We start from the raw sequence: 15,541 nt of genomic DNA on the forward strand, positions 1-15,541 counted from the left end.
TCACTTTGCTGACATCACTGTGACAGGGTCAGGGCATAACTAGGCCAACAGCATCTAACAGAGACTTTAGGCATCGCTTTATGTGTGTCAGGGAGAGAAGGCTCAAACTAGCTGAGATAAATGAAACAGAACTATTTGCTTCAAATGTCTGTGAATCCAAAAAGCTTATTGCTGGTCTTCATCTAGGCTTTATATCTGATTGAACACAACAAGCTCTGACTAGTGCATAACAACATCAATCTCATAAGCTTTTAGACAAGCACTGGTTGAAAAGGCTGGCTACAGAGCACTTAAAAGCAACTTCCTCTCATTTTCAAACTGCTTCTCTATCTGAGTGACCGCTACCTCTAAATCATACCGCTGTACATTGTCTCTCAAGGTTAATGTACTCTTAAGGAGGAAGTTCAATTATTTACAAGCTTGCAAAAAGCTTTTGTGCTCTGGCCTTACCATATCAGACAAGGCAAAGCTGAGATATCGGGGAAACTGCAATGCTTTGAAAATGACGGCTCTGACAACATCAGGCCTTTTGTCTTGACACAACAATCTGCTTCTGCTGTTCTCAGGAATTTCACAGGAAATTGCTTGCAGTTGTGAGCATGGACAAGATGGATAATTTTTTTAATTTGTGTCAAAAGCTGAGACAATTCATAGCAGTAGTTGATCAAAATCTTTCAGAGTACAGTTGTTATGAGTTTATTAAAAGTACCCTTGTTGATGTTATTAGTCACAAAACTAGGGTTTATTATTAATGTGTGGTTGTATGTTGAACATACATACATACATACATACATCATCTAAACCGCTTATCCTTCTGGGTCGCGGTGGGGTGCTGGAGCCTATCCCAGCTGTCATTGGGCGGAAGGCAGGATACACCCTGGACAGGTCGCCAGTCCATCGCAGGGCAGACAGACAGACATACACATTCACACACACACACTCACACCTAGGGGCAATTTAGCATGTCCAATTGGCCTGACTGCATGTTTTTGGACTGTGGGAGGAAACCGGAGTACCCGGAGGAAACCCACGCAGACACAGGGAGAACAGGCAAACTCCACACAGAAATGACCCTGGTCACCCAGCCAGGAATCGAACCCAGGCTATTCTTGCTGTGAGGCGACAGCGCTACCCACTGTGCCACCGTGCCGCCCGCGTATGTTGAACCATTACACAAAATTGCAGAAGAATATGCACTGTAGCAGTTTTAAAAGATACAGTATTGGTACAGAAATGACTCATTTATTAAAGCAGAACACATTAGCCTATCACGTCCACTTCCAGGCAACTGTATTGTGATCAGATGTGGTTTATTGTTTTTTTCATTTGTAAGTGATGCTCTCATCAATTCCAGCACTGAACTGTGCATCAATATTCTTGACGGGAATATTGTAGAAGTCATGATGGCTGGGACTTGTCAAGACTAGAAGGGACTAAGCAATTGCTATAGCTTCACTAGTTTTAAGATCAGAAGTAACAAAAAGAGGTAAAAGATGTGAGTCACCTTTAACCCATTGCTAAATCGCATTCAGCACTCAGGTTTCAAATGCAGGGCATCGTGTGCCCTGTACTCACAGCTCTTGTCGAAGGCGTCGAATCTTAGCCTTGGCATCTGCCAGCTCAACGGAGAGGTGCTGCCTGCTCTCAGTGCGGCGCATACTGGGCGAGTCGTTGGGTGACTGGGCGCTGGGTGCAGGGGGCGAGAAGTGACCACAGTCTCTCTCCTGAGTCAGCTCCACAATGGTCTGGGGGCAAAAAGACACTCTTAAGTAATTAATGAACTGAACAAAAGCAAATTCTATCAAAACGAGCTGCATGATATATCATTTGTTAACCAGTACAGAGATACTGGCTTTTGCAATATTATATAAAACCTAATTCCCAAAACATTGGGACATGAACATCATTGCTCATTCTGGATTTAATGCCTGCAACACCTTCCAAAAAAGTTTGGACATGGGCAAAGACTAGGAATGTTCGGAAGTGTTTAAAAAACAGCTAAAATGATAAAATCATGCTTAGGTATAAAAGGAGCATTGAGGAAAAGTCTAGTCAGCAAATAAACCAACAATTTAAGAACAACTTTCCTTAACAAGCAATTTCACAGACTTGAGGTATTTCAGTGCATATTGTCATCAAAAGATTCAGATTGACCTGCCTGCAGTCCAGATCTGTCTGCAGATCTTGAAAATGTGTGATGCATTATAAAGCACAAAATATGTCAAAGAAAGCCCTGTACTGTTGCACAGCTGAAAAACAATGTAAGAATAACAAAAAATTCTGCTTTTAGAACTTCCAAACATCAGTTGGTGTCTTCAGTCCCCACATGACTGCAAAATGTTGTTAAAAATGAAAGTTGATGTAACAGATTGGTAAACATGCTCCTGTCCCAACTTTTTTTGGAATGTCTTGCAGACATCATATACAATTAGAGTTTATTTAAAAAAAAATAATTAAAGTAAAAAAAAAAAATAAATAAAGTGAAACATTAAGCACCACATTTCTGTACTGTTTTCAAAGAAATTCATGTAAAAAAACCTGTAGATTGTATAATAAACTTCAAACAAAAATAAGCCTCTAACAATTCTCTATATTCTACTGTGTGCTGTGAGCAACCTGACTGACCTTCTTAATGAGTGTTTCAATGTTGGTAGTTTGGATAAATCAAGGCATTCACAATATCCAAGAAAAATAAATACATTTCGTCAAAATAACATGGAAAGTCTTTTATTATGTCCCATCATAGGTTTAGCAATGAGTTTTACATTCAAGACATATCGCAACTGCAATATCTATCAGTATAATTGCAGAATGGTATTTTGTTCATTTTGTGCGTGTATGAAATGGTTTGAAACTGGATTTTAGATCTCAATACAATGTTCTTATTTATCAACTCTCTTTTGTATGAAGAATGCAGGACAGGCTGTGTATGAGGAAAGGTCCATTTTAGGCATTTGTGAGAGGGGATGTAAACAGTGCAGTAGTAAACTCTGCAGGCAACATAAGCAGCATTCTCCTCCTCCATTCCGCGTGAGGTCTCCAATTAGGGAGAGGAAGGAGATTAGGGCAGTTATGCTGCGCTAGCCTGAGCAGCCGGCCGTGATGATTTCATTAAATTGAAACCAGGAGCGGAATAAGGGGGGCGCTACCAGAACTGGCTAAAAGCACTGGACATGAAGTCATGCTCTGGGGGCTTGTGCTATGGAAGGTTAGAGAGGGATCACCATGTCAGTGACAATGGATGTGGAGCAACAAAAAGGGCATTTTACGAACATATCTGCAATTAGCGATTTCACCCCTCCTCCTGGCTGTGTGCGCATGTGTGGGTGACAGTGAGAGAGCGTGTTAGAGGAGAAGGGAGAGAGAGAGCAAATAAAACTAAGAGACAGAGGGACAGCAAAGCAGACAGAAAGACAGGGGAGGGGAATGGCTTTTTAATGAACAGCGGCTGGCTACAAGTGGGGCTCTGGCGATCATTATCCAAGCCCAGAGGAGCAGAGGATACTGGGAATGCCCTCAAAGGCCACAGTAACACTATGGGAGGGCTGAGCTTAATCAGCCTCACTGGAATCAACCAACACACAACATACGCTTCACAAACTCACACTGGATGCTGAAAATATTAATTCACTATTTCAAAGTAGAGGTCTAGTTGCTCTAGAGTGTTACTCTAAAACTGCAGCAGTGTTACTCTAAAACTGCAGCAGTGTTACTCTAGAGCTTTTAGAGTAACACTGCTGCAGTGCAAGTAATGCCAGGCACAACTCATTTGAATTTGTAGTGTGGAATCTCAGGTTGGGAGTGGTAAGAGAGATTAAACAAAACATGAAAACAGTCTAAAGTATACAAAAAAAATTCAGTGCTGCTCTAGGCATGATTTCCAAGCAGCCTGAAGAAACCTGTTTAAAATTGTGGAATTAACACTTGAAAGTTTTCAACTTGATGTAGATATCAAATATATATTGACAACAGACCGACGTTTAGATTTCACTGATGTTTGATAATGCATTTATTATACTCTAGTAGAGCAGAATGTTTAGGTGATGTTGGGCTACTATGCTAAAACACCTGCATGTTATTCATTTTACTGCATTTGTAACCCTACACAAATAAGTGTTACATTACTCTGTACTGTATATGATGCTTGTACTATATTCAAATAATCTGCAGGTAGCTGTTAAAAGACATTTTAGATGCGTCATGAATGATGAATGATGATAATTCCACAACAACTGAGGAAGCTGCATCAACATCAAATTACAAAAAGATTAACATCTAGAACCCATGTGTCAGACACAAGGCCCGTGGGCCAGATCAGACCCACCACGCAATCCTTTCCGGCCTGCAAAAGTATCTCAATTTTCTATTAATATTAGCTAGTTTTTTTTTAACATTTTTTTTTTTCTCTGGCCCACAGATTTGATACGATTTTTAAATATGGCCCATTTACTGGTTGAGTTTGACACCCCTGATCTACAATGTCATTTGAAAGGTGATTATCAAGGCTTCTGCGACCCGGAAGGATAAGCGGCTTAGAAGATGTGTGTGTGTGTGAGTGTGTGTGATCAAGACTTGATAACTACTTAAAAAGAAATTACTATGTATAGAAAATTGATGTATTTCACTGAATAAATTCCTGTTGTTCTCAAAAAATAAAAATATTAAAACTTTCTGGAATGTAGTGCATAATATTTTAATCTCATTATTGAAAAAAAAGACTAAAACGACAAGTGATTTATTTCAAACTTAAACAGTGGTAGTTAATCTGCTTGCTTTATCATTTACCTCCAGCTGTTCATCTCTCTCATCCACCAGGTGTTTGAGGTGGAAGGCCAGGTTTCTAGAGAGAGAGTCCAGGTCATCAGGGGGAGACTCCCCACCTTCCAGCCACTGCAGATCCAGAACATTTTCTTGATTGTGGGTGACCTTTAGAACAGCAGCACACAAGAATATCAGTGCAGTGTACAAAATATGGGAACACAAAGAACAAACAACACTCATACAGGACAGAGAATGAAAGATTTAACCAAGTTCAACGCAACCTGACTTTTCTTTGTGACTGGATTTTTCAGAGGCTTCACTTTGGTCTCCGTTTACTCCTGTTTTCATTTTGTGTTCCTATTATATTCTTTATTCCTACTTTTATTACAATACATAGTTTTTAATCTGGTGGACTGGAGTCACTTGTATTGTTTGCACCAAGTGTTTGCAAAATTGAATGAGAGCAAACAGCAAGATGGGATCAGGTTTAGACACAGTTTTATCTTTTATCAGTGTACAGTCAGATTCTCAACTCAATGCCGTGAGTCAGCTCAGAACAGACTTGAGCAGCATGTCCTCTGGTTATACTTGAGTTTAGTTCAAAATTTCAGGCTTGATTAAAGCTCTGAATACAAGAACTAGGGGATGAACTGTTTCGGGGGGCTGCTTCTTACCTCTTGAATGTGAGACGCAATAGCTGCCTTTGTGTCAAAGTCCAGTGTCTGGATTCTCTCAATGTACTCCTCTTTTTCCTCACACTGGAAACAGACAGGGAAAGGAGACAGACTGAGTCTGGCAGTGTAAGACATAAAAGGGACTGCAGGAGCAGAGAAACTGCTGTTCAAACTCTATACAATACAGAACATGCACTCATTGGCTAGGATTATTATTAACAGTAGAGCAATCCACACAGGAATGTGCACACACACACACACACACACACACACACACGCACACGCACACGCACACACACACACAGCAAGCCACACTTTCACTACAAACATAATTATAACGTTGTGTAGTCTCTTTATATTTCCAATGAGCTATTTTAATAAACGCTTAGACTTAATGCATGCAAATCTATGCTGTGACTATCTTACAAGCTCTTCGGCTTTGAAGCGGACTCTAAATTTAAGGGTTCAGCTAGCTGTCAGTGGGAGCTATCAGCACAGCATAACAAGCAGAGCAGACAAAGCTATAGCTGAGACAGCGATTTGTATAGAGGATGTAATTTGAGTATTTTGTTGTTTCATTATAGTGTTTTGACTCTGATGCAGGCTGAAGGTGGTGTGCTGTAGGGGAAAAGGGAAAACAGGGTAAAATGGCTTTTTTATGCAGTTAAACAGGTTCAAATAGAATGTGCTTCTGGTCATTCTCATATACATTCCTGTATTAACATAGCAATGTCAACAGTAAATTGGACAGTAATTGGAAAAGATTAACCCTGAAGGCTGTTTGTGTACCACAAAAATAACCTTTTTTTTCAATTACTGAATTGTAAGTCTTGAGAATTCACATCTGTATTATTTTCATTAACCTTCTTAGGGTTGTAACATGGGCAAAAGTATGTGGATACCTGACCGTCAGACCTATATGAGCTTGCTTATATTATCCCTCCTTCACCAAACTTTACTGTTGGCACTATGCATTCTTATAGGTAGCATTCTCCTGGCATCTACCAAACCCAGATTCATCCATCAGAGAGCCAGATAGTGAAGCTTAATTCATCACTCCAGAGAACACATTTCCATTGCTTCACAGTCCAATGGCGAGGTGCTTTACACCACTCCAGTCAACGCTGATCTTAGGCCTGCTGCTTGACCATGGAAACCTACTTTGTGAAGCTTCTGATGCAATGTGAGTTTGCCTGGTCTACCACTTTGTGGCTGAGCTGTTGTTGCTTCTAGACGTTTCAATTTTACAATAAAAGCACTTACAGTTGACCTAGGCAGATCAAGCAGGACAGAAATTTCACAAACAGTGCCATGTTTAAAGACACTGAGCTCTTCAGTAGAGTTCGACTGCCACTGTTTATCTATGGAGATTGCACGGCTATGGGCCTGATTTCATTAAAAAAAAAATGTTAGCAGTGGGTGTGGCTGAAACCACTGAACTTAATAATTAGCAGGGGTGTCCACATACTTTTGGCCACATAATGTAGCTTGGTTTTGAATTATACAATTAACTCACAATGAGAGCTAGTCAGAGAAAAGTCACAAATGCAGCCTCTGCACAGCAGGGTTAGGTTTAACACAGGGTTATTACTAAGCTTCCCAAAGTAAACAATGAGAGAAGTCCGTACCTCCCACCCCCATAAAATCAAAACTGTTACTTTATTACAACACTTTATAACAGGTTTGTTAAAAATATACTATTGATAAACAGTCAGGTCACATAAATCAAACATAACTGATTTGCACTCATGGTACTTTTAGCTGAATTGCCTACAAACAATTGTCACCTAAAAAAAGTTAGCAGAGATATGTAGGTAGCTTGTGTAAAAACATTATTAGTCTTTCATAAATATTTTTTTATTACTTGGCATAAAAAAGCATTAGGTTGTTCCCCGCTCTCCTCTACTCATACAGTGTAAGTAAGCCTATTATATGTGTGCATGTGTGTGTTCAGGGGTTAGAGCAGAGCGGCCTTCCCGTGTTGCAGACAGTCTATTGCACAGATATCAGGATTGGCCTGCTGCCAACCACTGCCACCTGTCATGCTGATGGTGTTAGCAAGTACTTCACTTTCCACTTAACACAATCTAGAGCTTCTCAGAGACTTACAAACACAGTTGCTCTTTAGTGAGCATTTGTGGCCTCACCTGGACAGCACAACCCAGCAAGAGCAACAACAGTTTCTTCACTTCTCCCAAGCCTTGCTCTGAAAATAAAGAAAAACATAAACACAGCTCAAATTATAATCTTGGAATTACCAGAAAAATAACAAATTGAAGCCGTTCAAAGAACAAACAGAAAAGAAACAACTGATATTAAAGTCCACAACAGCGGCAATGGAAGTGGCTAAGGTGTAAAAGAGCAGAACACGCTGTCATGGCGCCCTCAGACATGATAGACCAGCAGGGCAGCTGCTGTGGGAGATGAAGTGTTAACATAGCAGAATTAGACAGGGATTGTGCCCTCAGAGAGGAAGAGGCAGGTGGTTCCTCCAACTGGGCCACTTGGCTCCGATTAGTCTGCTGGTGCGCAGAGGGGTGGAGCTCAGAGAGTGGCCAATTACAAATAAACAAACGGCTTAGAGGGTAGGGCTGTTTAACTACAGTGTAAGTAAAACTGTGAAGCATCTGTGTGGGCAAGATGCACCTGCAAAATCTACATCCTGTACCAATACTGAAAAGATATGTGCTGGAAAATACAGAAAATATAAATAAAATTTTCACTAAAATGGCATTTAGCTTTGCCATTTCTGAGAAAATTTGTTCCCAAAGCAGAATCTGTTCTCTCACTAGTCCACATACAGGATACTCGGAGAGGCAACAGCTTAGCTAACAGGATGTTTTTGAAAAAAAGAACAGAAACACTGAAGCATGAATGTTTTCTCCATCAGTGACCCATATTTAATTCTGCCAGGCCAAAAGCAGCACGGATTACCACCAAATGCAGTAGCAGGGCTGCCAGATAGGGATAGGGTGGCTATATACGGGTGCATGGAAAAACACACACCAGGTCTGTGGAACACCCTCAACTTCGCTGTATATTTTTCTTTTTCTGCATTAATATTCTGGTGAAGGCTGCTCATAATCTGTTAAACAGTGAGAGCTGAGTCCGCATTCATTAAACTTTCAAAAAGGTTTCGTTCAAGCAAGTGGAATGAAGATCAGTGAGTTTTAAACACATTAGTCATTGTCTTAAGTTTCGTGCTAAAATCAGATCAGAAAGGAAATTAACACTGTGAAAAGGACACTGAAGTGATAATGAGTACTGAAGGACAAAGCACTGTAAGGCATAAAAAGAATTTGTTGATTTACAATGTGAACTAGCCATACTGAGCTGCGCAGGCAAGAAAGCAGATCTGCTTTGTATACATTTTAAATTACTGAATATAAAGATACTTGCTCACACATACGCACAAACACCTGCTTAGAAAGGGAATTAAAATTTCCACACATGCTAGCTTAAGATAGGGAGCCGTTGCTTTAATGTGCAGTATATAAATTATTCAAGAAGATTCAGAGGAGAGGAGTGGAGAGGGATGGAGACAAGCTTCTAAAACGGAGCAAAAACATTCGCCTGACACAACCCCTAGTATCTCTGGGGTCTGGTGTGACGGAACTGCTAGTTCTTTTCTCTGAGCTCTTTCGTCATCGTCCTTCCATCCTGACAGGAAGCAAAGGGGTCAGAGGGACACTGACTAACCCTGGCCTGCTACGCCCCTTCCTGTGAACAATGTCTGCTGAACAGGAAGAGGAAACAGTTCCTCAGGGGGTCCCCAGTGCTTAATAATGCCAGTTTCCTGCAGGTCTGCTCAGCCTGCGCCTGCACTGTCAGTGTGCAATATTACCTCATGAATGACAGCATCATCCACAGCAGTGGTTCTTAACGGGGCTTGCCACAGGAACCACATTTGTGGTCCTGTATCACTGTGTTACAACCTAGCAAACTAACTTTCTTCTGTTGTGACGATAGGCTTGCATTTCAATATTTAGTGTTAGGATAACAGTGTTAAACAAATTGTAAGCAGGATAAAATGCACAGTCAAAAGTCTGTAAACTAATTAAAAATATACAAATAAATGTTTATGGTGAAGAAAAAAAAACAAATCAGCAGTCTACTTCATGCTTGCTCATGATTCTCAACACCTATGCTCTCCAGGACTTGGCCACATTCTGTGTACATATCATCAGCCTAGAGCTGAGCGATATGGCCAAAAATGTTATCACGATAAAAAAATTTCATATCATTATGAAATGATATGAAAATCAAAAATGATATGAAATTCAAATAATTCTTGCAAGTTTGATGGCTGGTTTTTGCTCCTGAGTGGTTAACTGCTGTTTCAAACTATCCTTTATGGTCAAAACATGACAAACACTCGCCAAACAGTGGAACATTTCAAAAATCTGTCAGGGGATAGTGGGAGAAAGTTTCTGGTGAGTTGGTTTTTTCCAGCTGGAAAAGCACATCTGCAATTTTTGTAATATTCATAATTTAAGAAAGAAAACATTTTTAGCTGTCTGGTGGCAAGTGCTAGGCTATCTGGTCACAAGTGCTAAACTGTTTAGTTTCTCAACAACTTTAGCTTAAAACAAACAGCAAGCATTAGCTGGCTCAGTAGGTCAGTGATGGATCACACCGCCTTACTGCCATCACTCCTAGCAAATCCATATCAGAGCACATCACAGTATTCGAACACCAGTTTGCAGAAATGTGGATTTCTTTATTCTATTTGTAGTAGTTTAAAGGGTGGAAGAACTGCAATTTATCTGACGCTCGCTTGGTAAATTCTTTAACTGCAGTGTGATTCTCGCAATAGACAAACAGAGTCCTCCTTTTAGGTATGCATAAACTGAAATCAGTGCTTTTTTGTCTTGTTTGATCTACAGTAACATCAATTCGCTGTGCTGTGCGAGTGACAGAGCGCTGCTTCAAGTTAGCCAGCTGCTAAAACAGCTAGCCTGGGAAGCTAGCGTTCTCCCACTCCCACACATCTTCAGTTTACCTTCGTTTAAATCAGGACTGTATGACTTGCATGAACCCACTTCTTTGTTTCACTTTTGTTGCTTGGCAATGCACTAATACTAAAATATGACTGTCTGAGTGCTGTAGCAGCGCTGTAGTTGTGAGGAGCAGATATGATTTAACGCTGTTAAAGCTTGTTAGGATGTACAGAAAGAAGAGTTCACTGAAGGATAGTACAGATACACCACTTATCTCGTCACTCACACTTGGACACAGGAGAACAGTTTAGCAATCACTCCACTCAAACAGGGAATGTATAACTCCACGTTTCAGACGTTGCTAAAGTATATTTGCCAACTAATTTCACTCCTTGACCCCGCCTCTCTAATCATGTCGAAAAACTTGGAAGTGCACCCTCTTGTGGCGACAGCAGAGTAGTGTCACTTTCTTTGCAGTAGAAAACGCCACCAGGGCTGTCACAAAATGTGGAAGTGTGAGAATGGTCTATTCTCACATCGAACATTTATCGAACATTTCTTATACTTCTATCGAGCAAAGTTATATCGCAATAATTATTGTTAACATTTTTTTGCCTAGCCCTATACCAGCCATGATGCACCATGAGAGAACTTGCATTTTCTGGCCTAAAAGAGAATTCCACTGATTTTTCAAAATTCCTTCAGAATTAAATTATTAATAAGTACACAAAGTCAGAATGGTTTCATGTGAAAAGCTCCTTTCTAGGCAAACTGTCAGAATTGTTCACCGTGGTAGTGATGAGAATATAACATCTGAAGAGTTTAATATCTCTAAAACTCCCCCATGGAAAGCTGCTACATAAAATATTTATGAATACGTTGCTTCATGCCCAAGACAGTGTTTTATGATAATTTTGAGATAAAGTTTTGGCCTAATCCATTCACGGCAGAGAGGTACACACATTCTCCGGCAAAAGAGTACCAAAAACAAACTTACTTCTTCAGATTCAATAATATTTTACACGGCTAAGTTCACTGGTGGCTCTAAATGAATTATTTAAGAGATGTAGACAAATTTGTGCAAATCCCCTTTAAGACCACTGCTTGTTCCTACTGCTTCAGACACACTCAGAAACACTTTGAGCTTCAGACATAAATGTGTATAAACGCAACAATGTAAGGGAACATTAAGCAGCTGAGTTTAAAGCCAAACAAAAACTTAGAAAATTAAATTACACAATTTTCCACTTAGCACAAATGTAGTCATTTAGCAAAGGCATGTTCGATGTCTAAAGTTGCTTCTTCAATTTTGCACTAGAGCTACTAGGCCTACTATGGTAAGCAAGCTTAGACCTCACCAGTTAGCACTGTACAAACTGCATGCTTAAGCCATTATACACTTGCCTCAAATTGTGTTAAGCTGTTAAGGAATTTTAAATAGACTTGCTTTTGTGGTTTCTGATGCTATGACACATAAAAATGCACAAATGTATGTTGCATAGCTAAAAACAATAGCATCAGCCATCCTGTAGCCTAATTCTACTTTGGTACATTTGTATGGAGAACAGTACGTCACACCGCTTGTGGTTTACAGCTTCAGTGCAAAATTAAAGAAGCAAACTTCAGATACTTAACTAACTGGCTGATCGACTACATTTAAACCAAGAGGAAAATTTTGTAAACTGTGTACTGCTGTAAAAGTATTTGTCATGTTAGCTACGCTGACATCTGATCCTTGTTCCACACAGTAACCAGAATTCTTCTTAGGACAATTCTTCAGCTACCTTAGTGTTGACCCACACTTTCTTCACGCTGACACTACGACTAAAGTGCACCTGTCATGACTCAGCGATTCTGTCCTACCCAGTTGTTGGTGTGGATCTAAAAACAAGTAAACAGGACACCTGTCAGACAGCCATGTGAGTCAATATAGTCCAGAGTGAGTGAGTAAAGCTGCAACATAAGGGTAAGATGACATGATCAGCCAGCAAGGACAGTCTGGCTGTTTCATGACACACTTCTATTTCACATGGTGGATGGGAAAGGGTAAAAGAGAGCGCATCAGAGAGAGAGAGACTAAAGGCAAGAGTTAGAGAGAGAGAGACTAAGAGTGAGAGTGAAATAGAGACTAAGAGCAAGAGAGAGAGACTAAGAGCAAGACTGAGACCGACCGGAAGAAACTAAGAATTTGTGTGTGTGTAAGAGAGAGAGAAAAAATACAGAGGGACAAAGAGTGAGTGAGAGAGAGTGAGAGAAGTGAGATTTCATCAGGATCTAACTCCTCATAGCCCAGGGTGGATTCCCACTGAGCTGATAATGCTCCCATCCCCCACCGGGCTCTAATAGCTACGTAATAAAAGCCACATGGCCAAGCACTTTCTGATGGCGCACAACTGTTCTGCAAAGCCACTGAGGCACACATCACAGAAGACTAATACAGATTCTTCTTGGTTACAGTCACATAAAATATCAATTTAAGTCTGAACAGTCTAATGTAAATTACAGTACTGGTTGTTCAGCCGGTAAATATTAGTTAAACCCACTTCACTACAAAGAGAAAATGTGATTTTCTTTTATATAGCAGTATGTGACTCCTAAAATCCCTTTCACAGGATTGAAATTAGCCATGTGTGCAAAGCTACTTAACTGTTTTCCAAGTTGTGAAAAGTGTTACAAAATAACATTAAATAAATCAAGTGAATTTTTGCAGTTTGTTAATAACAGCTTTAGAGTACGGCGGTGAATAATTTACGACTCAAGCTGTGTCTGTCATCAGTTGGGAGCTATGAAGTATGGATAGCTAGAAAGCAATATAGCCAGTCAAACAATATGGCCACAATTACGCCTGTAATTTTGCAGCTGCAAACAACAAAACAATGAAAGACAATCAACTTGTTAGTTGCAATTATTTATATGGCACTTATTTTCAGCTTCAACATTTCATGACTGTGTCAGGACCATACTTAAATTACATCACTGCTGTAGTATGTACTATAAAAATGGACAACAGTACATATATCACATAACTAAAACCTGAAATTTGCACACACTTTTGTCCAAAATAGTATATCTAAATAGTGTCAGAAACCATATAAGCATGTCTGAGATTAACCTGACTCAGTGTGAGGTGTGTAAATGTGTGATCTAAGCATGCAGTTAGCACAAAGCTAACTGGTGGTTATAAGCTTCCATTACTTGTTAGCTATATTAACTACGTTTGGGGTAACAGGAAAATTTTATAAGATCACCAAACTTTCATTAGACTAATGTGCTTAAATTGTAACATGTAAACAAATTTGTATCTGAAGCACAATGTAATTGAGTCTGTAAGCTAGAAACAGGTAAGGGTGTTAACTTTAAGTATGCACTGTATGTTGCTGCTTTAAATGGCTCCACCCTTTTTCTAAAAATGAGCCAAAATAGCAAAACAGAATAATAACAGCTTCTGTTATGTCACCTAGACTGAACTGTACCACTTGCATCCCCTTTAAAGTGTAAGAAACAGATTTAAATGATGTTTGGCCCCACGTGACATGGAGGAAGCATCTGTTAGCCTTCACTCTCTCTAGGTGGTAATGAGTGGTAGGTATCATACAACAGGAAAATCTACAGCAAACAGAAACTGGCTAAAATTAACACTGGAAAAAATAAAAAAGGGAGTGCTTCAAGGTCTGTGATGTTGTACTCACAATGTATCTTAACCTAAAGTGCTGATCTGCAGTCCATAAAGACTCCTAGCACCCCTTTATGAAAATCCTCTGTGGGTACGTCCCACTGTATAATGCTGCAAATGCAGTGTAAGCAGGTATATCAAATGCTGGGGGTTGGGCTGTTACCCAGCATTTGGTGTCAGCTTGTATAGAACACCTACCAGTAAGTGGGGTCCTGCCAAGCACCAGCACATTGGGCAGAGGCATCATCACCAGCTGCTGCAGGGTCTCCTAGAAACAAAGAGAAAAGAAACACACATACACCACTGTCATTTAGCAGCTCAGTCCTTCTACTTTTCACTCAGCTGTGTGTACTACCTGCTGTCACAGTCAGCACTTCTTCACTTGTCACTGATCCCACAATTGGCAATCAATACCAAGTGCCTTAATGGCCTCCTCAGAGCTTGTGTGGCTACAGTTTTTTTACACTAGTAAAACAAAGACAAATAAAGGTCCCACCAGGCAGTCTTTATTCTTTGTTTTCACTCAGTTGGGTCGATTAGTATTTCAACTTCGTAACAGAAAGGATGATTAAATCCTTAAATCACAATTATTTATGACAAATGACAATTATGACAACACCAAATTTTATTATGGTTACAAGGTTTAATGGTGCTGTCAACATTTAATAATTCTTCATAAATTCTTTCCCAGTATTTATTTATTTATAAAAAAAAATTCATTTGAAAACAACGGTTGCATTGTTCAAACATTTAATGACATGTTCCTTCTCTTAAAGTTACCACTTTGGACATTAGAGATTTTGTTACGAGAGCAAATATATATTTCAAGTGAGGTTTAGTCTGCAGCAAACAGTGAAAATGATGAGGGTTGCATCCTCAGTCAGGAACTTGAAAAGCAAGTACATATTATAACACCAGGGAGCCCATGAATGATTACTGTATTCATGTTGATGTGTAAAATGTGTAGAAAGATCAAAGGTCTGTGTCTAAATATCTAGGGGAAGAACATTTACTGTACAAAAAGGCACTGTATCAGAATGGAAATTAGTTCAACTGGCCACATCCTTCCTATCAGTCTCAAAGAGAACTCTAAGCAGAGTGCCTCTGTCCTGCTGACTAGACATTCAAAGCTGCTTATCTATTCTTCAGTGTAATATGGAGTCCACAGACTTAGTCTGCTTCTTTTTCACGATGGTTCTTTAAGCTGGACTCTGCTGCAGGCCTCAAGCGCTGACAGAGGGAGATCAGGGTTATTAAAGTTCGATCGAACTGGTAAAACGTGTAATGGACACCCTACTGGAGTGAAACTAGGCTTTGGACCAGGTCCAGCTTGGTTGAACTGGGCGCCAGTGCAGTCCTTGTCCTAAGCCTGTAGACTGTCAGGACTAACCGTTTGCTCCAAGGCACTTGTAATAGTCTTTTATTTTCACTTCAATTACAGTTAAAAACTACAATGAAATTGATAATGGCATGAATTAGAAATATCACTTTTG

The 15,541-nt window shown here is 39.9% G+C and overlaps 1 protein-coding gene across 3 annotated transcripts in view; it reads right to left on the reverse strand.

The window, feature by feature from the left end:
* The window catches only part of LOC118816644 (girdin-like), a 62,239-nt gene that overhangs the window by 26,622 nt on the left and 20,076 nt on the right, over window positions 1-15,541 (reverse strand). For all 3 annotated transcript variants that reach the window (XM_036583140.1, XM_036583139.1, XM_036583138.1), the window contains exons 4-8: window positions 14,247-14,316; window positions 7,583-7,641; window positions 5,436-5,519; window positions 4,786-4,926; window positions 1,576-1,745 (exon numbers count right to left, since the gene is read on the reverse strand). In XM_036583140.1, the coding sequence (XP_036439033.1) occupies window positions 1,576-1,745; window positions 4,786-4,926; window positions 5,436-5,519; window positions 7,583-7,641; window positions 14,247-14,316 (524 nt within the window). The remainder of the gene's footprint in view (window positions 1-1,575; window positions 1,746-4,785; window positions 4,927-5,435; window positions 5,520-7,582; window positions 7,642-14,246; window positions 14,317-15,541) is intronic.

The sequence above is a fragment of the Colossoma macropomum genome, unplaced genomic scaffold (assembly GCF_904425465.1).
Source record: "Colossoma macropomum unplaced genomic scaffold, Colossoma_macropomum, whole genome shotgun sequence".
NCBI lineage: Eukaryota > Metazoa > Chordata > Actinopteri > Characiformes > Serrasalmidae > Colossoma > Colossoma macropomum.